This window comes from Cyprinus carpio, chromosome A24 (genome assembly GCF_018340385.1).
Source record: "Cyprinus carpio isolate SPL01 chromosome A24, ASM1834038v1, whole genome shotgun sequence".
Lineage (NCBI taxonomy): Eukaryota > Metazoa > Chordata > Actinopteri > Cypriniformes > Cyprinidae > Cyprinus > Cyprinus carpio.
Genome location: NC_056595.1, coordinates 22527571 through 22551593, shown reverse-complemented (window position 1 = coordinate 22551593; position 24023 = coordinate 22527571). Strand labels below are relative to the sequence as shown.

The following is a 24023-nucleotide window of genomic DNA, read 5'->3' as shown; positions in this document are numbered from 1 at the left end:
AACTTGAGCAGTAGTGTCAATACTATAATAAATTAAGAAAAAAAAATGGTGCACAGTGCTTTGATATTTGTTGGATGTGTATGACAGCAGTGACTGTGTGAACGTGACACTCACTACACCAGCGCTAGGTTCTTGTCTCCCATGGCCTCCAGGTGTTTGGCGTAGCTGTAGTAAGTGGTTCGGAGGTGAATGCGGTCGTGCGTTTCTGCCGTCTCCACCGCCTGCTGCCACTTACCTGCCGCCTGGTAAAACTTATTCAATAAATCAAACCTCCCGCATGACTTATACAAACGCTCTGCATCCTCCTGCGAAAAATAGACAGATGCTGCGATAAGCCCAAATGTTTAAATCCAAATGTTTAGTTCTTGTTATTGTACCGAATGAGACAGAGAGGCTCCAAGTGCTCTAAGTTTATTTAGACAATGCTGTGATTGTGCTTGTGTGCTTTAACACGACATGAAACCTCATTCGCAATATATTCAGCTTTCATAATCGAGTGAGACATTTATATATATACACATATGTACAGATAGATAGATAGATAGATAGATAGATAGATATTATATAAGATGTGAATTTTGTGTTTGATGTCATCTTTAGGAAAGTGTTTATATGTCTTACCAGCATGCTCAGCTGTGTAGCCAGTACAGCCACCTGTGCCTCCACCTCCGGCTCTTTTTCAGCTTCCCTGAGAGCACGAGCGGCCCGTGCGTTACCCATATTCCCCAGACACACGCGTGCCACGTCCAGACGACGACTCTTCACACACATCCGCGCCATGTTCTCCCACACTGCCTCACTGGAGAAGCAGATACACACATACACACATCAGACAAAAGATTCAGTTCACTTCAAAAGCCAAAGACTTCTCAAAGACAAGACAGAAACGCTTGAATAAAGAACGTTTTTAAAACTCATCCAAACAGTCTTAATAAAGGTTCTTCAGAGGCTCTTTGATTCTTCTCAATAGCCATTTCTGGCTCTATATGATTTTTTGGTCTTCGATGTTTTAGGTTCTTTAAATCAACAGACTGGTTTTTGGGCTCTTAAAAGCAAAAGTATATAGAAGATTTTCTAAAGCACTAGAGAGTGCTACCACACTCAAGTTTGACTTACAAACTTCCATGACTTTTCTAATCTTTTGCGATTCATAAATAAGATTCAGATGCATCTGCTAATGATTCACTCGGACCAATTTGTAAACTCAGCAAGATCCATTATCTCATGATTCAGACATTATTATGGCTTACAAACAATATTTACTCTACATAAACTCTTGAGCATAACAATAAAGATGTATATTCACCATAGAAATGAGTATGACTTTCTAAGAATTCTTGGTAAAACGTTACAATAAGATTCCATTTGTAAACTACATTTAATTAATTTTGACATTTACTAATAGATTATTCAAATCAAAAGATATATCTGTTAATATTATTTAATGGACTTGAGCAAATATGAACTAACAGTTATATTTTTATTTTTTATTAACAAAGAGTATTAAATACTGTAACAAATGTACTTGTCATTGTTAGTAAATGTTACTTAATGCATTAACTAATGTTAACTACTGGACCTTATTATAAAGTGTTACTAAATTCTATATTGGGAACAACCTGTAGAAAAAAAAAAAAAGTTTTTGACAACTTAAAAAGGTTGATGTTTTAAATTTCTTTTTTCTTCAAAAATGAAAGTTCTATTTTTAAGCGAGGAGACAACGAATGCTTTTATTAGCAAATAATGCACTGTTTTAAAGTGTGGATACATGTAGTGAAACAACATAAAGCAACACATCTGTCTTTAAAGGGTGAGAGGAAGTTTTAAAGATGATATTTGTGGAAACTCTTAGCAGTTGCTCTTTGAGTGTTTCTGCTGTTTCTTTCTCCGTTGAGAGAACCTTCCCAGCTATGCATGGAATGACCCCATCAACACCAAACACTCTCAAGCACACATTCCCTCTCTCCCACTCGTTTGGCCCTTCGTGCCCTCCCTCCTTTTTTCATCCACTGCCATCTGGTCTTTATTTATCCAGAATCCCCCCATTCTCTCATTTTTTCGCTCGGTTAGGATTTTCGTAGATACAGATGTGGGCTGTTTATTAGAGCTAAGCAACAGGAAATTCCCTCAATCTTTTGGGGCCCAGAACTGGAAAAAAAACAACAGAAAAGTAGAAAGAGAAGCAAATCCAGCCAGAATGAATTATGATTTCCCATTTTTTGGATAATAAAGTACATTTTTACATTGTTCTGGGTGGCTGCAAGTCAAAAAACCCTAAAGTCTCTATGATCTTCTAGTCTCTAGGCTCCTTCAGTGTGCAGGATTTTGTCATTTGTTTTATGGTCCAGACACAAAGCACACCACTCCTCAACAAGATACATGATTTGAGGAATCATTTATGTCTGGAGCACAAACACTCTATAACGTTCTTAAAAATGAAGGTTCATAAAGGTGGTTTTTGAAGTGATGCTGTAGAAAAACCATTTTGAGTTCCTCAAAGAAACTTTCAGTGGACAATTCTTAAAAGAACCATTTTTCTTAGTCTGAAGAACACTTTAAACAAAGATTCCAAAAAAAGAGCATTCTTAAAAATAAAGGTTATTTACTGGCATCGATGGTTGCATGAGGAACCTTTAATCTCCATAGAACAATTCCTTCCATAAAAGAGTCTTTATAGTGGAAAGACATTCTTCAGATTATTAAAATAAGCAAAAATAGTTATTTGGAACTAGAAATGTTCACTGGAAGGTTCTTTGGGGAACCAAAAATGGTTGCTATGGCATTGCTGTGAAAATGGTCTTTTGGAATTTTAAGGAGTGAACCTTTAATTTTAAGAATGTGTAAAGAATGGAAAGATTCCATGGATGTTAAAGGTTCTTCATGGAATATTTAATCATAATAATGCACCTTGATTTATGAGAGAGAAACTGAACTTTAATATTTTAGTGGTACTAGACCAAACATACATATATACATATACATATATATATATATATGATATTTCATCTCCTGCTCCATTAATAACCAGCTCACTAAGTCAAAGAGAGAAAGAGGACGGGTGTTGCATTCTGTTCTGTCTGCTTTCCTTCCAGGAAACACATCCTGTAGCTGGAGTAACGTGTTTGTCACCGACCAAGAGAGAGAGAACTTATTCCCAAGCACTCCTACCCTCTCATCCCAGTCCTTCTGAGCTTTTCAGGGATAAAGCACACACATGCTTGCACATGGACATGGGAAACTGGCTAGGACGAGTAATCTGAGATAAACGAGTGTGGGAAAGAACGAGAAACACGAGAGACTGCATCACGCAGACATTCCTCAGCAGGGAGACGAGGAGGAAAAAAACACCCAGCGCACATCTGGAGGAGAAAGTGGGAGGAAGGGACCGGCAGAGCCGCAGAGGAACGGAGCGATTTAACGAAAGCGTGCGTGTTTATGTGATGGCCTTGGAGGTCCCGCGTCCAGCCTTACGAGAAGCAGCGACCCCCGACTCCGAGGAAGAGGGTTAGAGACTCCCGTCACCCCAACGACCCTCAAGACACAAGAATGAGTGGCGATGTCCTCTAGCTAACCTCTCACAGCGTTCATCGTGTACCCGTGGATGTTTCAGGTATTCGGACGCTCCAGCGGTTGTATGGCCGTGCGCAGGCTGGTGGTGGTGGCAGCGGCGGTGGCCCTGCTTTCTCTGGTGCTCAACAACGTGGCGACGTTCAACTCCAGCTGGGTGCTGCAGGTGCTAGAGGAAGGACGGCGGCGGAGCGTGGGGCTCTGGAGAGTGTGTTTGCACGAGGACACACACACTCACGAGCCCACAGCCTGCCAGAGACTCAGCTGGGGATCGGATCTCGCGGGGTATCAAGAGTCACGCAGCACTGTCAAACGTGAGTCTCCGTCATGTGAGGGAATAGACAAAAAGAGTTCTACACATTTTAATGCTCTGATACCCTTTATATTACTGAATTCAACAGAATAAGATAACATTTTAATATTATTATATTAATACAGGTAATTCATTTAAAAATAAATGTTGCTAAACATCAATTAATATATTTAATTTATATATATTTATAATTTCAGTGCTAAGCTGATTTTGTAAGCATAATATCTAATATCTTATATAACATTTCATATAAGGTTACTTTCAATAAAACAGAATACAGAAAATGTTTTTTAAAGCGTTAACCCCTCCCTCATAATAAATGTAGTATTAAATAAATAAATAAAAATATACATAAATAAATAAATAGATTATAACTAAATACATTTCCTAATAAAAATAAAATTTAATAAATGTAATATTTATTTTATTATTTTTTATTATAATATAATTATACAAATATAATAAATAAAAAATTCACTGCAGGAGCCTGTGTTTACTGAAATTAACATTTTTGCCAACTTTTAATGAACCACTTCCATATGAATTGGTCTTTAAATCTTAAATATAAAAATTCTTTAAATCTGAGTTCTAGACATTTAGAGCTCATTTTATTTAATTTGGCATCAACTTAATGTCTGGCTAGTATGAAACCATGGCAGCTATCACTGGAAGAACAAGCAAGCAGAGATTTGCTGGCCTGTATCATGCAGCCTGGCACGTCGGTCCATCTATCCTGATTTAGAAATAGGAAACGGATGGACACAGTGAAGGATTGTCTTTCAGGAAGTGACACCCACATTGGCACAGTTGTGTCTTATGGACATCTGCAGCTGGATCTTCCTTACAATGATTCAGATCCTCTACCTACAAACACTCTCACACACACTCACACACACACACACACACACACACACACACACACACACACTCCTCTGCTCATACATGTTCATTTGAATCAATTGAGTCATTGAATCATTATAAACCATTTTAAAGTTATTTCTGTTGTTCTGATTGCAGTTCAGTTTGACATGATGCGGGCATGTAACCTGATGGCTACGGTGGCTCTGACCGTGGGTCAGCTAATCTTCCTGTTTGGGTTACTGGAGATAAGCCACATTACCCAGGATTCTCAGTGGTGGGAGGAAGCCATCGCTGCCCTGTTCCAGTTAGCCAGTGAGTGTTCAAACCCGCTTCTACAGTCGCTAACAAACACTAACAGTCCCTTTGAGGAGCTTCAATAAGCCTGACACAAATACCACACACCTATCTTCAAACAACACATTAATTCTTCAATATCAAGCCATCTGTCCTCAGAGATACGGCCTCTATTGTCCCGTGTTTGTTGTTCTGCATTTTGGGAAAGGAAAGATGGAGCTTTGAGGATCTATAACAGAACAAAAGTCAACAAAGCGCAGCGGCCTGTAGCTACACAATTCACAGGAAACAACAGAGTCCTGGCCAGAGGCCCGTTCACAAATTAAATCAGCTCCTATTTGGGACGTACGCAGGCCTTCAGTCTCAACTCGCTGTTGAGGTCCCATGAAAGTTTGCTGGCTGTGATGTTATCTTGTTGTTATGCATACTTATACTATCTGCATAGATGTTTAAATGCTAACTTGCAGACTTACATAAACAAATGCTTGTTGCTAGACTATTAGCGAATGGACAGTTGATCTGAGTGAGTGCTGTAGGTAATAATCTGCAAATTGATGGTGGTAGTTATTATAGAAACACCCAGAACATCCTAGCAACACCCTAGCAACTTTCCAGAACACCCAGGTAAAGTCCTAGCCACCACTCAGAACACCCTAGCAAAAAACTGATCAACCACCCAGAACTCCCTAACAGCATCCTGGCAACTACCTACAACACCCTAGCAACCACCTAACAATGCCCTTACAACCACTTAGAATACCACAGCGATCACCCAGAACACCCTAGCAACGACCTAACACCTTACCAACCACCAAGCAACTGCCCAGAACATTCTAACAACCACCAAGAACACCTTAGCGATGTCCTAGAAACCACCCTGAACACCCTAGCAACCACCTAGTGACCTCTACCTTAGCGCAGCGTCAAATTTGAACACATTTTTTATGTGGTCGCACACCAGCAGCGTCTGTCCACAGCCCCAAGCTACGCCATTGTGTACTTGTACGAATTGTTTTGTCTGGTGTGCGACCACCTTTAGAAAACCCTCACAAAACCCTAGCAACCACTTTGAATAGTAACTGCCTAGAACACCATAATGATGATCTAAAACACCCTAACAGCCACCTAGCATCCACTCAGAACCCCCAGCAACCACCTGCGACCTCCACTTCAGAAAACCCTAACAAAGCCCTAGAAACCACTTTCAATTGCATAGCAATTGCCCACAGCACCATAACAATTACCTAAAACTCCTTAGCAACCACCCAGATTACCCCAGCAACCACCTAGCTATGCCCTAGCAACCATTCAGAATACAGCTATTCAGCAATCACCCAGAACATCCTACAACATAGGGCTGCACAATTTGGGGAAAAATCTATTTGCAATTAATTGTGACTGTGATTTAAAATGCAGTTTTTAAAAACTTTTAAGTTTGCTGTGCTTGTTTGTAGGGCTGCACAATTTGGCCAAATATTTTGTTAATATATATTAATATGAATATAATAATAATGACAGTAATAATAATAATAATTATTATTATTAATACTATATAAAATATTACAACATTAAACGTATTACTTTTGTAATATTTCACTGTAAATTAAAATTCAGTATTTAAGAAAAATATAATTTTATTTTACAGCACTATTTATGTCTTAATTTCTTCATTTTCAAATGACAAACCATCAAGCTTTTGATAATCGGAATAAACAATATTGCGATTACAGCGTTATTCCAATTAATTGCGCTGTCCTAGCAACCACTTAGCAACCACCCAGAACACCCCAGTGTCTCTCAAATCTTATTCATTCACTTTGATCACAGCAGTTGTTTTCTTAACCTCAGGTCATTTTTTATAGACACCCTGATCATTTCCTGTGTACCATTAGGAGCTCTAGATAGTCTTGTTCATTCTAATAACAGTTCTTTTCAGTTTCATCAAAGCCATCAATGGCTGTGCTTGCACTACGATGGTGGTCTGTCACAAGTGAAGTATATTAGTCCAGCTAATAGTGCACAATGTGTGCGTCGTTTTAAGTGTGACAATAGTTATATTTAGCTAACGGGGGTCCAGAGCACCAGCGGCAGCTCCAGAGAGCGACAGTCGGGCGCCAGGATATCCCTGCTCAGGACGAGGAAGTGTCTGTAACTACCTGTTATGCAAACCCAGAGCCACAGAGGAAAGACGGGGAGGGGGAGTGTGACAGTACGGAGGGGGCCAACGAGTGTCAGAGTTATTAGACATGGACTTCAACGGGAATTGATGATTTTTTAAGAACCGCAGAGCAATCGGGGAGAAAGAGAAGTGGATGTATGTGACACACAGAGGAGAATGTTTAATCGGGACGGGTCTAGAATCTCCCACAATGTGTGTGTGTGTGTGTGTGTGTGTGTGTGTGTGTGTGTCATGGGTGGAGGAAACAAGTGTCCTGATTAACTGTCCCCGCAATACTGCATCTATTTACACAATCTCTAGGGACAGGCTATGTCTGACAAAATGAAAACAATTATGTCCTCATACTGCAATATAAATTATAAACAGGCACAGACTGCTTCCATGAAGTAAACGGTGAAAACCAATCAGGTGCAGGCAAATCATCAACTCCTTATAAACATCCATACGTACATCAGGCTTGCCTACTATATTCTCATGGTTTAAGTGCACTGAGTAGACATTAACACAACGACGCCACTGAACAGGGACTTTCCCCCAGTCACCTTAATCACCCCACTCACAGACACAATGATGATGGCTCAAGGCTAGTTTTTCATTTCATTTTCATTTTAGAGTACATTGTGTTGATGAGAGTGAAAGTTTAAAGTGATAGTTCACCCAAAATGAAAATTCTGTCATCATTCGTTCACCCCTGTTCCAAATCTGTACGAGTTTCATTCTTCTGCTGAACACAAAAGAAGATATTTAGAAAAATTGCTGTTGCTGCCATTGTCTTACATGGTATTTTTTCATACTATGGAAGTCAGTGGCTACCGACAACTGAATTTTAATTTTGGGTTGAACTATCCCTTTAATAATATAATGAATAGTTTTGGCTCTAAATTCTGATTAAGTCATTTGAAAAAGGGCGATATACACAGACTTGTGACTACACATTTTGAATTCTATATTAACGAACCAAACCAAAGGCACATTATTTGGCAACCGTAAACAGCCTACTGTGAGGCTAAAGAACATTTAATAATCAATTTAAACTTTTTTAATAATGACGTTGTGTTTATTATACACCCATGTTCAACAATTAATTAAATAAATAAAATAATATAATAAAATATAAAATGTAATTACTGAATATTAGCATCTTTTTGGCTGTAAAAGCAAACAGATGTTATAGTGATTTTCTAGACATCCTAGAAATGTCCTTTTTGCCACGAGTGTAAAAGAGTGAATTCAGACAGCTGTAGACATGACTGAACTCTATATGTTTTTACAATCATGTGCCATTTGACTACCTGAAATAGAATCTGGATGAAACGCATTTCTAAAATTGGACAAGGGACATATGGATTTAATTTGGATCAGATCTGTAAATGTCATGCTTTTCATGTGTGTTTTTCTTTTAGACTACAAACAACTACACATCTGAGAGGGTTTTTTGTTTTTTTTTGAATATACTAAAAATGAAACTTTCAATAAACAAAAATGATCAAGACTAAATAAACAATCCATGAGAAAGTCAGAGAGAGAGCGAGAGAGAGAGAGAGAGAGAGAGAGAGAGAGCAATACATGAAGCAAAGAGAGAAAAATGGCTAAACTGAATCGAGCCTGTTATTGTACACCATGTTCCAGATCAATTGAACAAGTGTGTGTGTGAGTAAGAATTGTCAGATGAAACTGAATGAAATGGAGGGAAGGAAGGAAGAATGGAAGGATAGAGGAGAAAAGGAAGGAAATAGATGACACTGGGCCAAAAAAAGCTGCATTCAGAATAAAAACAGAACGAATGAACGCCTCGCTCGCTCTTGTTTCTGCCTAAATAAAACATGCACGTGTAACGCGATCTGAATCCTGTAACTTTTCCATTGAATTTCTCTCACATCCTCTGCGTTCTGTATTTCTGGGAATCTGCTGTTGTGTTTTCAGGCCGCAGTTATTAATAACACGTGTGCTTGGAGTCTGAGTCTTTACAGGAAGTGGGAGAAGTACTACTCCTATTAGTCAAAACCAACTCGATTCATTCAAAAGGGAAGAAGATTGAGCTATTATTATGGTTGTGATGAATTAAAGGAATGTTTCGGGTTCAGGCTCTGTGGTCAGCTATGTGGCATGCTTTCAAAAACCAAAGAAAATTTCTAGCGAAATGTAATTTCAGTTCCAATGAATCAGGAAAGAGCTTTGGGAGGGTTTAAAAGCAAAATGTACAGATCATGATGTTAAAACAAAAGAAATTATGCTCTTCATTTCTAATTTTCATCACAACCAAAAAAAACTCAATTATATTATGCTTTAAAAAGCTTGATCATGATAGTCATTGCAACAATAGACTAACTATTCCATAGTAAACCAGTATCATGCATTAGAAGTATAAATAGGGTCAGTATTGATTTCATGCTGGCAAGTAAACTTGTCTAAATTTTAAAAGATAAAAAAAAAAAACATTAAGAAGAAATAAGAGAAATTTAGGCAAATTTAACCATTTGACCCCCCAAATTGGGAAATTTCAATTGGCTTTAAATTCAATAAAAGCCATATGTAGGTAGAATTAGATTTGTTTTATTCTATATTGGGACATTAAATTGACATATTTTAATGAAATTAAAAAAAAAATGAAAGCTTTATTTTAAAAGATTTTTAAAAGCATCACATTAAAAAATCTAACAATCTATCAAATTCATGATTAAACATGATTAAAGACAGCATGAAATGAAAATTTACTCTATTTTCTAAATGCATGTATCCCTTAAAATGACAATGATTTACTACACAAATAAATAAATAAATAAATATATTTTTTTAAATATATAAAGTTCCGAATTGAAGAATCAATCATAAATGTTATATTTATATATTTTATAAATAATAAAATATATTTTATTTTCCCCCGAAAATCCTTTGCTCACACAAAAAATATTATTATTTATTTATTTATTTTACTTTTTGGGGGATTTTTTCCCCCCACCTTGTTACACTTGTTGAGTTCAAAAATAACTGTCCTGCAAAAAGCTTCTCGTTATGCTATATTATGACCAAATATTGGACAAAAACATTGAATCCAAGATATGGTGATAATATAGCTTAATGAGAGATTTAGATCCAACACAATAAACTGGCTAAAGAAATTTCAGCACAGCACAAGGATTAAAGATTGACTGGTTTTACACCATCTTCTGAAACTAAGTCCTGTCTCCTTCTCTTCTGCAGGTTTTGTGCTGGTGATCGGTCTGGTGACGTTCTACAGGATCGGCCCCAACACTCAGCTTTCCTACGCCTGCTATGCTAACATCGCTGCTTGCTTGTTTGCCACACTAGCGGCCGCCATGCTAATCTGGAATATTCTGCATCGGCGTGATGACTGCATGTCTCCGTCGGTCATCGTCATCAGCCGATCTCTGACCACACCCTTCAGGCCGCGCCTAGACAATGACTACGTAGAGTCGCCATGCTGACACACAAAGACACATCTCACCTGAGACAAAACACAGGGTGGATATTTAGATGGACGGACACAAATTCACACGGAGAGGATTTCTATCATTTTATGTGAAACTGATCTCCTGGACATGCTTAAGGATGAGGGCAGTGATCCTGTGACCGCAGAAAGTGGTTTTGGACTGAATGGAAGACTTTTAAAACTCATTAAACACAGAAGCAAGACTATGGACAGATAAAGATCAAGCTGGATCTTGACACGTTTATATTCATAACTGCACTGAAGAGAAAGTAGAAGCCCATTAATATGCACATGTATCTGTAATAGTTCTATGAAACATGGGGTTTCAGATTTTCATTGAATATTGCTCCCAGGTCAATTGAATACAGTCCTTTACAGGCCGGCATGGAATCTGCACTTATACATGTTTTCTGCTAACTGAAGGAAAAAAAATTCTGGATAGATTTTAATTGGGAAATTTTACAAAAACATGTCCAATCACATTTTACTCCATTCTATTTGATTCAATTATTATTTTTTTAGTGCTTTGCATAAAAAAACAAGTTTATTTTTAGAAACATTGCAATATTTTGCATTATGACATTACATTTATAATAAATAAGCTCATTCGCCCTCAAATTCTCAATATTATGTGTCCAGATGCTTTACCTTTGAGCTTTTTTGTATTTATTTATTTATTTTTAAATTGAAATAACCATAAATTAAAGCAGTAAAACAAATATACAAAACAAAAAAAGTGAAATAATGTAATGAGAACATTTTTATGAAAATATTTTTATGAAAATAAAAATGTGTAATTGCTTATTTTTGTTTTAGCAAAAAAAAAAATGTTAATTTTTTTTATTATTATTTTTAAATTGAATATGAGAAGGAACAAGATAGAAATCATGGAATTTTTTTTTTTGACTTCAGTAATGAGAACTGCGGGGAAATTTTGCTTAATTACAAAGAAAATTTGCTTAATTGCTTCATTTTGTTTATGAAAAATATAATTTAATTATTTTTTTGTTTTGGTTTTTGTTTTTATTGTGGAGAGAGATTTGCCACCCAAATATGTAAAACGTGTCAAACAGAGCTGGAAGTATTATCTAATTAATCCAAAATAATCATTCTATGAATATGTGAAGACGACTCGATGGAAATTTGGAGGAGCAGATTCTGTGCAGGTCGTGCCATTTGGTACCAAAATTATTTTAGTGACTAATGCCTGTGCATTCATCTGATATGACATAATCTACAAGATGCCCAATGAGGAAACTCTGTATAGTCACAATTAGGAAGCAGATGATCTGAAACTGATCATCATTTTATGATAGAGTGGAACTATATAAGTTCAGTAAACAATAGTCATTAATATTTGCTAACCTGTGCCTGTGGTACCCATTTATGAGTATAATATATAGCTATATTAAGTATATTATTAAAATTTCACATTTCACTCTGAGCGGGACTGGTTTAATATTATTAAAGAAATAAACATAAAGTCATTCAACACTCAAAGGGTATTTTCTGGGTTTGACTGTGTGTGTGTGTGTGTGTGTGTGTGTGTGAGAGAGCGAGAGAGAGAGATCGGTGAGCACAGAAGAGAGCCAAGGACAGTCTGAATGAGAGGAAATGAACGGAGACACACATTATACTCTACTGTGACCCCTGATTCCAGACTGACACTTGAGCGATGATAACATGAGAGTAATTAATGTAACTACATGCACAGAAACTATTGGGAAAGCTCACCCAAAAATGTTCAAAGAATCATGAAAAGTATGTATTCCACAAAAATATGAAGCAGCAGCACAACTGTTTTCAACATTGATAATAGTCAGAAATGTTTCTTGAGCAGCAAATCAGCATATTAGAATGATTTCTGAAGATCATGTGACACTGAAGACTGGAGTAAAGATCAGCTCTGATCACAGGAAATTACATTTTACAACATATTTAAACAGAAAACTGTTATTTTAAGGTACACAGGTTTGGAATGTTAAGAAATCTTTTGGGTGCACTAACCTTTTAAAAAGTGAAAGGTTAAAGGTCATATAAACATATCCGACAGTCCGTGCCACAGACAAACCCTACAGGGATCCGTCACAGTTCTTGAGAATGTGATTGTTAAAGACAGGCATCAATAGATCACTCAACTCAAGCTCTTTTCCTCTCCTCGCCGTTTCATCTGTTGCTAAAATGAACTAAAACAATACAGCAGGAACGTGCAGTACACACACCCCGTACAGTCACAGAGATCTGTGTCATCAACGGTAGTGCTTTCATACACTCAGGCGTCTTTTGGGAAGCTGCTACACACACCTACATATAAACATCAGTAACCTTACAAGCACGCAAAGTACAATACAATTCCCATTACAAACATGAAACGCACACACACCCTTCCCAAAAGCCACTTCTGTATATTTCCTTCTAACAGGGAGACGGCAGTGTGTGTGTGTGTCTCTTTAGATTACCGTATCCTCTGTGGAAGTATGACAGGGAATGCATTTTGTGTCTGAGATCAATGACAGCACTCATACAATACAAACGTCCGGCTCACTGTTACCTCATTTATCACTAGGAAATCATTTTTATGATAAAGATCTCTTTACTTAAAACCTCCCTTTTCGCTGGAATGGATGTTAAATGGTAATCATGCCATCTCGCACGTCCTCCACATACACCCAGACCGCAGGCAGCCAGAACACAGAGAATGTTTCACTCACTCACTGTGACTCAGTCAAACACAGGCCAAATATAACTTGTATTTTAAAACCTAGTAAGCTGCCTACATAGACTGCATTTTTAGTTGTGATTCACCAGGACATTAATTGGCCTGTATTTTTGGATGATCAGTACAGTGTTGTTACTGTTAATCAAAACTAAAACTATTAAAAATTGTTTTCTTTAACTGAAATTAAGATGAAATAAAATAAAATATAAATATTAGATTTAAAAAAAAAATACAATAGAAATGATGCATGGCAACTCACTGAAATTAAAGTTTAATCTCAATTTTTTTTTAATTTCAGGTGTTTCGTGTATATATATATATATACATATATATATATTTTTTTTTATTACAGCTTAATTTCAATTAACTTTTTTTTATTTTAAACTACATATCAGTATTGATCACTACAGTAGTTTTTTCGGCCATTACATTCATGTTCAAACACACCTATGATTCTCAAAAATGCTGTTATATGTAATACTATAATCTAATATACTGAAGAACACACTTAACTAGTTTTTGATACGCAAGCACAGAAAATAAGTATTGACATCTGAAGGGCCATTCACAGGTAAAAATATCTTTTAACATGACACGGTGCCTAAAAAATGCTGAAAAAGCAGCAAGTCACAGCACCACAGCTGTGAATGACGACCATGTAGTGCCTGCTTAAAAAGAAAAACTACTAAAAAGCAGTGCAGATGAATGCAAAAAGTGGCCCTAAAATCACTTTCAAATGTTGTACCAGTCTGATTTATTCCTTGCACATTCACTTATTATGAACCTCATTGCTCTGGTAAGTGGCGAGTGCATGAGTGTTGAACCGGCGTCTGTGTGCATGTACCTCTTGATGAGTTTGATGGCTTTAAATGCTTCATCCATGTCCCCTATAGTGAGGTAGAAGCTGAAGTTCAGCATGGCATCTCGGGTCTGCTTCTCGCAGCTCTCCAACCCCACAAAGTCTCGGAGGGCTCGTCGTACCACCATCTGAGTGGATGAAGGCACCTGGGTTCCAGCGGCGGGAGTCGAGACCACCTGATCTCCACCCTCACCCAGCTGAGAGGACAGAGAGAAACAGTTATTAACAATGCACCTTTATCACAAAATTATTGAAACAAATTCAAAAATATGAATGAAGAAAGAAAGAGTGATGTGTGATGATTCTCCTCCCAAATGACCGTTGGGTAATTGTGAGGTACTCACATAAGGGAGAACGAGGCCTCCCCTCCGAAACAAGAGTTAGCAGTGACAGGACAATCAGAATAAAATCAGAATGAGAAAAATAAAACAACGCATGCAAAAAATATAGAAAAATTAAAGGGGTGAGAAATAGAGATGCATCCAGATTGACAGACAAGCATGGAGAAAGAGGAATGAAGGTGTCTGTATCTTGTGTGTCTGTACCTTGCAAATATAATAGTAATACGGTGTATCTAAAGCCAGTAGAGAGAGCAGCGTAGCAGGTTTAGGCTGTGAGTCCTGCAGGAGGAGACCATGTTCCTGTGTCACAAAGAACGTCACCACCAACACGTCCTCCTGCCAGGAAAGACAAAAACCTTTCATATACACTTTAACTCAGTTAATGTATTCGGGTTTATTTTGACCCGGAAGAGATACATACAAATTTCAAAAATAAAATGCATAGTTTTTTCAGAGTTTTTAAAGAGAGAGACAGTTGCAACAAAATTCTATACCTTTTGTGTTCAGAGCCAGGGTTAAACTGATTTTTTTTTTTTTTAAAGGGGTCATGAAATGAGAAACCAAATTTGCCTTGATCTTTTGGAATATAAGAGGTCTTTGTACCATTAAAACGTCCTGCAAGTTTCATAGCTTAAGACGTCCTCCCCCATAATAAACGAGCCATTTATTTTAATCAAGCTCTAAATACAGCTCGTTCTGGATCCATGGTAAGAAGTGACGTCACGGTGCGAAGTGACGTTCCAACCATTTGCATATTGACCGCCTCCAGCACAAGACAACTACGCTCATTTCGTATCGTTGTCGCGCCACGCGCCTCACAAGTGTTCAGTCGACGGACAGCGAGTGGGTCTGTGTACAGGAAAACTACAATGCCACGCAGTATGGCGTTATTTCCCTGTCAAATGTCGAGAGCGCATTATTGTAGCGCGAAAGTAAGTTACATTAATATAATGTGCGAGCGCGAATCTCTCTGCTCGCGCGCGGAATAAAATGTGCGGAGCGCGAATCTCTCTGCTCGCGCGCGGGAACTGGGCGCGCGCTCTCAGATACACGTTGCTCTTGTAAGAATTTTCTCTGGGCTCGCTCAGAGAGTCTGCCTGCACTTAAACCGTGTTCAGTGGAATCGCGAATCTCTCCTCTTCGCTTAAAGTAAGCGTGTATGTGCTTAGACTGTGTCCCGTGCGTTCGCGCATGGCCAAGTACTCTTCTCTTCGAATTATTTCTTTCTCTTTGCTCTTGGCATAAACGCTGTCAAAACGGCAACAACCAATCAGAAATAGGCTTCAACGATTGACCAATGAAAACGCGACATCGTACATGGAATCACCCGCTACTAATAAAACAGTTATGCTCAATCCGCAAATGTTCTGGCTGGGGGTGTTAATAGTTGATCCATAGGCACTGTCGTTAGCCAATCATAACAGTGGGCGTTAACACTGAACTCTTAAAGGGGAAACAACTCAAAAACAGACTGTTTGAATCAAAGGATGAGAAACAGGGTGGGAAAATGTCATAATTCACTACATTTTAAAAGTTTTTTTTTTTTTAAAAAACTATAGTAATACTATAATTGCACCTAGGGGACCATAATAATAAAATAATAAAACCCATGTCATGACCCCTTTAAGTATGATGCTATTTTTGCTATCTTTTTTTAAATTTTTGAGTTAGATTTGTTTTGAAAATTATTTAGCCACTTTCCCATATCTCACATATACTTTTTGGACTGAATTTGTAAAAAAAATGTAAAAAAAAAAAAAATTAAGTTAAGTTAAAAAAAAACTTAAGTTTAATGTTATGCACATTTACTGCACTAAACTTTTATATATTTTATATACAAAATAGGTGATAACTACTACTAACCAAAAAAAAAAAAAAAAAAAAGCTTGAATCAAGTTTGACTAAAACAAAAAAATTAAACCTAAAAGTCAAATCAAGTGTTACAAATTTAAGGCTGATATCACAAAAAATTTGGTTCCTATGAGATATTATGTAGGTGCTATATCAAAAAAATTAAATAGATGATAAATTATGAGAGTTTAAGCTTTTAAATCATACCTAATTTATAATTAATAAAAATAAAAACATGAACAAATATAAAGTAAAATAAATATTAAAAAAATTGTTGTGTGGTTTTACCTTCTCTGTTTGTGATTGGCTGCTGCAGAGGAGGTCAGAGTTCACGGGAACTGTTTCACACACAAACAGACGTGGCTCGTTCTCGTCCCAGAACTGAGAAACAGGGCAGCGGGCGGCCAACTCCCCCTCACATCGAGTTCTTAAATTCAAATACAAGTTTTCACAATGAACGTTCGCTTATCTTTATCTCTGTTCCTGTGAGACCACACAAACATAAACACAGACACCTTTGACTGTCCTCGGACTGTGCGAGACTGCTCTCTGGCCTCCCTGTGAAGAAGTCGAAGTGAGACAGCGTGTCCAGCTCGATGTCATAGAAATACACCTTGTTATCCGGCCGCCCGTTCACCTACAATGCACAAAACACATTTATCTGTTATATCTGCAGTGACACATTCATGCTGATGAAGCTTATATGGTATGTCACTGTTTTGTTATATTTTGTGATGCCTTATCATTTTGTTATTTCTCTTCTTTTCAATAAACATTCGAGAGAAAAAAAAAAAAAAAGAGATCCCAAATCACAATTTGTAAGTCATAATTTGGTTTTTCGTTACCATTTTCCTCCTGCTGTTCAGTTTTAATATTCTATCTTGGTCGGCTACGAAAGAGGCTTTTGCATTGTGAACATTACCATGCATCAAACTTCTATTTCAAAAGAGCAAAATCCCTTTAAGAACAGTTTTTTTGTACCTGTGCAATGAGGACGCTCAAATGACTGCCGCTGGCATTGCATTTGACTGATCTCAGAGCGCCCAGGTCAGGAATGAGCTCAGAGAGGTTCTTCGTCACGCCCATGGCTTTGGCTTCCCTGTGCACACAAACACACACATTATACACACATATATACATTTACACACGCTTGAGTAGATTAGTGTGTGTTTACCTGCGTGTGAGGTCAAAGACTCTGACATGACACGTATCTGTTCCCACAGCCAGGTAAGATCCACACACACTCAGCAGTGTCGGGTTTCCTTCCGCTTCAGAAAACGCCAACAACTGCTTCACGGTGCCCTGGACATTCACACACACTTATGAAACACAAACTTGGAAATGTGAACAGTCACTGTATGTGTATTTTCATATGATAAAGATTGTGGATGTGTGTGTGTACCTGTGGTGTGCGGATCTGGACGCGGTTTGGTTCGACAGTATAAATGTTTTCTTCATGTACCACAAGAGCAGGAGACTCACACTGGAAAGAACCTGATGATAAAAACAACAGAATTCAGCATAAAATGACTCAGTGTCTCTTATATGCCCTGACATATAAGCGCATCCTGATTCTGTGTGGTCCTGCACATCAGTCAAGGCATATTATACATCATTAATCTGTTGTCTTGAAATATCTTGTGTTTATGGTACCTGTGCTATGTAGGGTTTGTCCTGATGGCTCGTACACAGTGATATATTTACCGTTCCACACCGCGACCATATCCTGTACAAACAGATGCAGATTTATTTTTATTTTTTTTAGAAAAATACACAATTTTAATTATTTATTTAGCAAAATTAGAACTTTTAATAATTATATACATTTTATTACATATTTATATATTTACAGTATTACTGTTTTACTGTTCTTCTAATAAAACTTCTTTGTGAGCATAAGAGACTCATTTAAAAAAAAAAATACCAAAATGTTATGAAGTAAAATGTTATATATTTTTAAGGTATATATTTAGAGTTTTAAAAAAGTTATTAAAACTATTATATCAGAATAGAACTTTTAAAAACATATACACATACACACAAATATATATATATATATATATATGTAACATTTCTTTTCTTTTTCTCACATTTTATTTAATCATATTTCTCACACTGATTAGATAATTTAACAAAATAATGTATTGTCATTATTATTACATAACATATATTTAAATAAATAATATATAATATAAGATGTTTAAAACAATTTAGCACAATAAGATACTTTTAATAATAATATTAATCGGTTTTAACATTGCTTTTCTTTTCTGTAAAAGTTGTGGAAATAAATTCCACTGTTTCTGGTCATGTGGCAATAAAACAATATTGTGTCTGCATTCATCATATCATGTGGTGAACAATGATGCTGACTTGTGGGTTTGTGGTATGTGTGAATGTGCCTTACCTTGGTGACTTGCACGGCTCTGATGTGTGTGTCTGTGTGGAAGGTGATGTGTGTGTTGGTGCTGAAGTTGGCCAGGCTGAGCTGTGTAGGCGTGAGCTGCACTGCTGCCATCTGCTGGCTGTAATGAGAACACATCACATGCTCTGACAGAATCACCACACAGCTGCTGCTGCAGACGGCCAACAGATGAGAGCTCGAACCCCACTGCAGACAGACAGACAGACTTCAACAAACTGAAGCAAGAATCAGAATTATTGTCTGTAGTAACCAATCGCATGTCATACGTAATGTTGGAAATATCCCTTAATATCTAAAGCAACTGCTCACTTGTAGCTGTGAGATGTTTCCTTCCACCTCTGCTGGTGTTTGGAGTTTCCAGTGTATTTTCGTGTCTCCCTTCTGATCGCTCACAGTCACCATGTGCCACAGAGCAACACGACCTCTGCTGGTACCTGCTGCAAGAACTTCTGCAGATAAAAACACATAAAGATTCAGATGACTTTCCAACAAAATAACACTTACAAAAACACTTACATTTGTGTTTTGGCAGATGCTTTTATACAAAATGACCAAAACTGTATTCAGGGTATACATTTAATCAATATGTGCACTGCTGTGGAAATCAAACCTATTAGCTTTTTTGTCTTTTCAGTAAGAATTAAAAAAAAAAGAAGTTACATTTAAGCAAAATTAGATTTTTGAGATTTTGTTTTTTAAGAAAGTTCCTTTTTTATCAATTTATGCACCCTTTCTAAATGGGAGACAGGAGAGTCTTTTACAACGTATAAAAAAAAAAGATTTGTTTTAAACAAATGCTGTTCTTTCGAACAAAAAAAAAAGATGCTAAAAAAATGAATCACAATCAAATATGAAGCTGTACAACTGTTTTCAAAACTGATAATAATAATAAATGTTTCTTGAGCAGCAAATCAGCATTTTAGAATGATTTCTGAAGGATCATGTGACACTTTCAATAATGATGCTGAAAATTCAGCTTTGCATCACAGGAATAACTAATATTTAAATATATTCAAATAGAAAACACTCATTTTAAATAGTAAAAATATTTCACAATATTACTCTTTTTACTGTATTTTGATTGAATAAATGCAGTCTTGGTGAGAATAAAAGACTTCTTTCAACAAAAACATAATAGTCTTAGTGATTCCAGTTGGTAGAACAGAAGTCTTACGTTTAGAAGTGCAAAAAGACACACAGTTGAGAAGTTCTCCTTTCTCAAAGCCCAGAGACTCATCCAGTGACAGAGCGTAATGATCATCCAGCTCCACATCCCACAACCTGTCCCACAAACACACACACACACCACCATCAGAGCACATGCAACATCTCAGGGAAACTATACAACACTTTAATATACAAGGTTTAAAAAAAACACAGAGGACTAAAATTTGTTGTTAACCTGATGTGTTGTTCTCCTGATGCGGTGATGAGTAAACCGTTTTCTGTCCACACAATGTCTGCGTGCTGCACACCTCTGCCACTGAGCTTCACCTGTACACACACCAGGGTTATTATACTTAACTAAAACTCAAACCTAAAACATACTTGAAATAAAATAAACTAAAATATTTTTTAAATTACTTTATTTCAGCTAGTTGCCAAGGCAAAATTTCTCATTTTCATTTAATGTATCTTGGTGTACTAAAATAACTAAAATGAAATAAATTTAATAACTAAAACTATTTAGGCATTAAAAAACATTTTAAATGCAAAAACACACAACAGAGTTACGAAAACTAAAGAACTTGTCTGTATTCTGATATCTAATTGGCCTTGACATATGAGGTGTGATCTGATTGGCTGTTACCTTACTGATCTCCTGAGCGATTCCTTCCGGTCCAAGACTGAACTGTGACAGCAGCAGTGAGTCTGTTACCACGGCGAGAACGTCCCTTCTCTTGGAGTACCACATCGTCTGTATCGCACTCTCAACGGAAACCAATGGCACACTCCGCGCCTGCTCATCCACACTGTACACACTCCCTAAATAACACACACACATGCGCGGTTAGAACGAACCCACAGCGACTGAACATCATCAGTATTCATCCTGTCTTCTCTCACCATCAGCAGTACTGATGTAGAATGTCAGTCCTTCCTGTGATCCCAGCGCAAACGCTGCTCCTTTATTGCTCTTCTTCCAGTTAAACATGTCCAGAGCGCTTTCATCCCCGCTAACAGCAGCACGAGCCAGCATCGCCACATCCCTACAGATATAAACACACACTGTAGGATTCTTATGCCAGATACACAGCATATAAAGAGTAGCAACTCTTCAAAGAATAGCACTTCATATGGAAATAATATACTGGTCTATAAGAGAATACACTTAAGTGTGCTACAGTATATGCTCTAACTTTCACAGCTCTCTGGTCTAGCTCTAACTTTTATGGCCACTGTTCAGAAATCATTATGTTACTGATGTGGTGGTTAAATGAGACTCACTCAGCAGGTGGTGGAGGTCTGAAGATGCAACACGTCAGTGGTTTACTGTAGTCATGTTTTATCAGAGGAGATCCCTGCAGTTTCCCTCTAGCGTCCACCCTCCACACCGCCATTACACCTGCCTGGAACACACACACACATCATTTCAAGCCTGAACATCAGCACTTATTATATAATGCAGAGAAATATACATGCATGCAGTGTGTGTAACCTGATCTCCCGTGACCAGTCGGCTGCCGTTACTGCTCCACTCCAGCACGGTGATGCAGGCGGTGTGTGTGTTGTTGGGCAGGGGTGTGAGTTCACCGGAGGGGTGTGAGAGGAGCACGGTCTCGCCCGTCTCCCATCCCACCGCCAGCAGGGGTTTAGTCGGGTGCCATAGCAACAACGAGGGGCTGAATCCCCGTTCCACATGACAGAGCTCGACATGCTCCCCCTAAAACACACACAAATCACAGAACACATTAAAACTCAACATCACCACTGACACTATTTCATGAAAGAATACTGGTTCTTTATCATAAAATAACATTCAGATTTAACTATTACATGTTATGTTTACTATTAAGTTTGTTAGGTTTTAACTGAAATGATAAAACAATACATACACTACTGTTCAAAAGTTTGAATGATTTTTAATGTTTCTGAAAAACTTATTTTATTTGCATTTATTTAACAAAAATACTGTTAAAAGTTATTAAATATAATTATAATTTCAAATAACTGTCTTCTTTTTTGAATATACTTTCAAATGAATTTATTCCTGTGATCAAAGCTGAATTTTCAGCATCATTACTCCAGTCTTCAGTGTCACATGATCTTCAGAAATCATTCTAATATGCAGATTTGCTGCTCAAGAAAAATGTATTCGTATTATCAAGTTGTGATGCATCAAATTTTTGTGTTTTTTCAGTATTCTTTGATGAATAGAAAGCTCAAACATCTTTAAAGTTGCTTTTGATCAATTTAATGCATCTTTGCTGAATAAAAGTATTAATATCTTTATATTAAAGATAAACTTGAGAATGGTAGTACATCAAGGTTTCCACAAAAATATGAAGCAACACAACCATTTTCAACATTGATAATAACAAGAAATGTTTCTTTAGAAGCAAATCTGCATATTAGAATGATTTCTGAAGGAACATGTGACACTGAAGACTGGAGTAATGATGCTGCAAATTCAGCATTTGTATCATAATCATAAATTACAGTTTAAATAGTAATAATATTACACAATATTACTGCTTTTTGGTTTAAATAATTGCAGCCTTGGTGAGCAGAAAACACTTTTTTAAAAAACATGTAATAAACACTTTTGAACAGTAGTGTAGTGTGTTGCTTAAACTGTGTATGAATGTATAACTACATAAACAAGCAGTGACAGGAGTACAGAATCATCTCTCACCTGCTGCAGGTAAAGATCCACGCTGCCCCCAGTAGAGGCGTTCACGGAGCCCACGGCCAGCACACACATGCTGGGATGCCATGAGATCAGGAGCGCCGCTCCACTGCTGTCAGGGGCCTCCACGCGATGATCAAAATACACAGCCATGACCTACAAAACTATAAGAATTATTAGTACACTGTAATGTGTCTTTTGTATTTATACAAAAGACACATTTGACAACAGCAATCTAACACTGACAATATTGACTGAGAACCTTAATATGACAACTACAATATAAAAAAAATCACTCTGTAGATGGTTTAATGTGGCTTACTGCATTAACAGAAAGTATTGTGATGGTACTATGGAGTCATTTAATAATACCATGGTGTTTTGATACACACTGCAGGTTTACCATATGATTATACAGTGATATTTAAACGACAATCCAAGGTACTTCACATAGCAAAGTGTCTAAAAACACGGTGTTACTATGTTAGTCTGACCAAAAAACATGGTAACGTTAGTATTTAATGTAACGGTAAGCGTGACTCCTCAAAGTTAACGGTTTGCTGCGCTGATAAAGTTGTAGATATGGTGTATTTCTAAAGCTTGTAAAACTATTGCGATGCTATCTTGAGCTTTTTCGGTGTCAGTGGCGAAGTGTAATGGAATATTTTGTTTACATCTGTTTTTAGCGTCAGTTAATCTGTCGCTAGCTCTGCTAGCTAATCCACACCGAGGCCTGCCGCTTTAAAACCCTTTCAAATAACGACTGTTTAAAAGAATTTACCTGAGAGCTCTTCCACTCAGCACTGCTGTTATGACCGTGTGTTTTTCGCGCAGCATATGTATGATTTAGACAATAAAAAGATTAAATTAGCCCTTCGATATTTACGACGCGCCTTTAGCTGTGAAGCGTCTTTTTCGGTTGCCCAGACAACGCAAAAAATGAGACGGAGCGCGGAAGGGCGGAGCCAAAACGCGGAGCTGCGTTTCAGCCAATGAGGTGAAAGCGAGTGGAATAGATAATAAGGTGCGTTTTGTTATTATGGTTTCAGCACATGTAGGTATAAATAGGGTCTAAATAGGTGCATTAGGGCAACCGCAGCTTAATAATATAAGTTTTCCGTCAACAACCAACCTATTTGTATTTTTATTTAGAATTCAAACATAGTTTGGTTTGGAATAAAGGAGAGTAACAATTTCGGTAACCTTTATTAAGGCCTTGTGAGATTTGGTGACTGCTGTATTTCTGTTACTTTTCACATTAGAGCAATAATCTTTCTAATATATAAAAATAAAGGAGGTTAGACATCACTGGA

At 37.2% G+C, this 24023-nt stretch overlaps 2 protein-coding genes across 2 annotated transcripts in view; one reads left to right on the top strand and one right to left on the bottom strand.

The window, feature by feature from the left end:
* LOC109049166 (intraflagellar transport protein 140 homolog) overlaps positions 1-23750 on the bottom strand; it is a 28485-nt gene extending 4735 nt beyond the window's left edge. Inside the window, exons 1-20 of the mRNA XM_042714754.1 lie at positions 23492-23750; positions 22717-22874; positions 21520-21744; positions 21309-21430; positions 20928-21070; positions 20671-20846; positions 20263-20354; positions 20035-20141; positions 19170-19309; positions 18843-19046; positions 18089-18161; positions 17838-17929; positions 17610-17737; positions 17417-17534; positions 16951-17072; positions 16724-16862; positions 14789-14920; positions 14229-14440; positions 622-799; positions 115-305 (exon numbers count right to left, since the gene is read on the bottom strand). Of these exons, the coding sequence (XP_042570688.1) occupies positions 115-305; positions 622-799; positions 14229-14440; positions 14789-14920; positions 16724-16862; positions 16951-17072; positions 17417-17534; positions 17610-17737; positions 17838-17929; positions 18089-18161; positions 18843-19046; positions 19170-19309; positions 20035-20141; positions 20263-20354; positions 20671-20846; positions 20928-21070; positions 21309-21430; positions 21520-21744; positions 22717-22863 (2741 nt within the window). The 5' untranslated portion in view covers positions 22864-22874; positions 23492-23750. The remainder of the gene's footprint in view (positions 1-114; positions 306-621; positions 800-14228; positions 14441-14788; positions 14921-16723; positions 16863-16950; positions 17073-17416; positions 17535-17609; positions 17738-17837; positions 17930-18088; positions 18162-18842; positions 19047-19169; positions 19310-20034; positions 20142-20262; positions 20355-20670; positions 20847-20927; positions 21071-21308; positions 21431-21519; positions 21745-22716; positions 22875-23491) is intronic.
* On the top strand, positions 3111-12165 carry LOC109049163 (transmembrane protein 204). Its single transcript, XM_019066865.2, has 3 exons — positions 3111-3881; positions 4898-5053; positions 10416-12165. Exons 1-3 carry the CDS (start codon positions 3602-3604, stop codon positions 10658-10660), a joined length of 681 nt encoding a protein of 226 aa, XP_018922410.1. The 5' UTR covers positions 3111-3601; the 3' UTR covers positions 10661-12165.
* Positions 23751-24023: the final 273 nt, after the last annotated feature.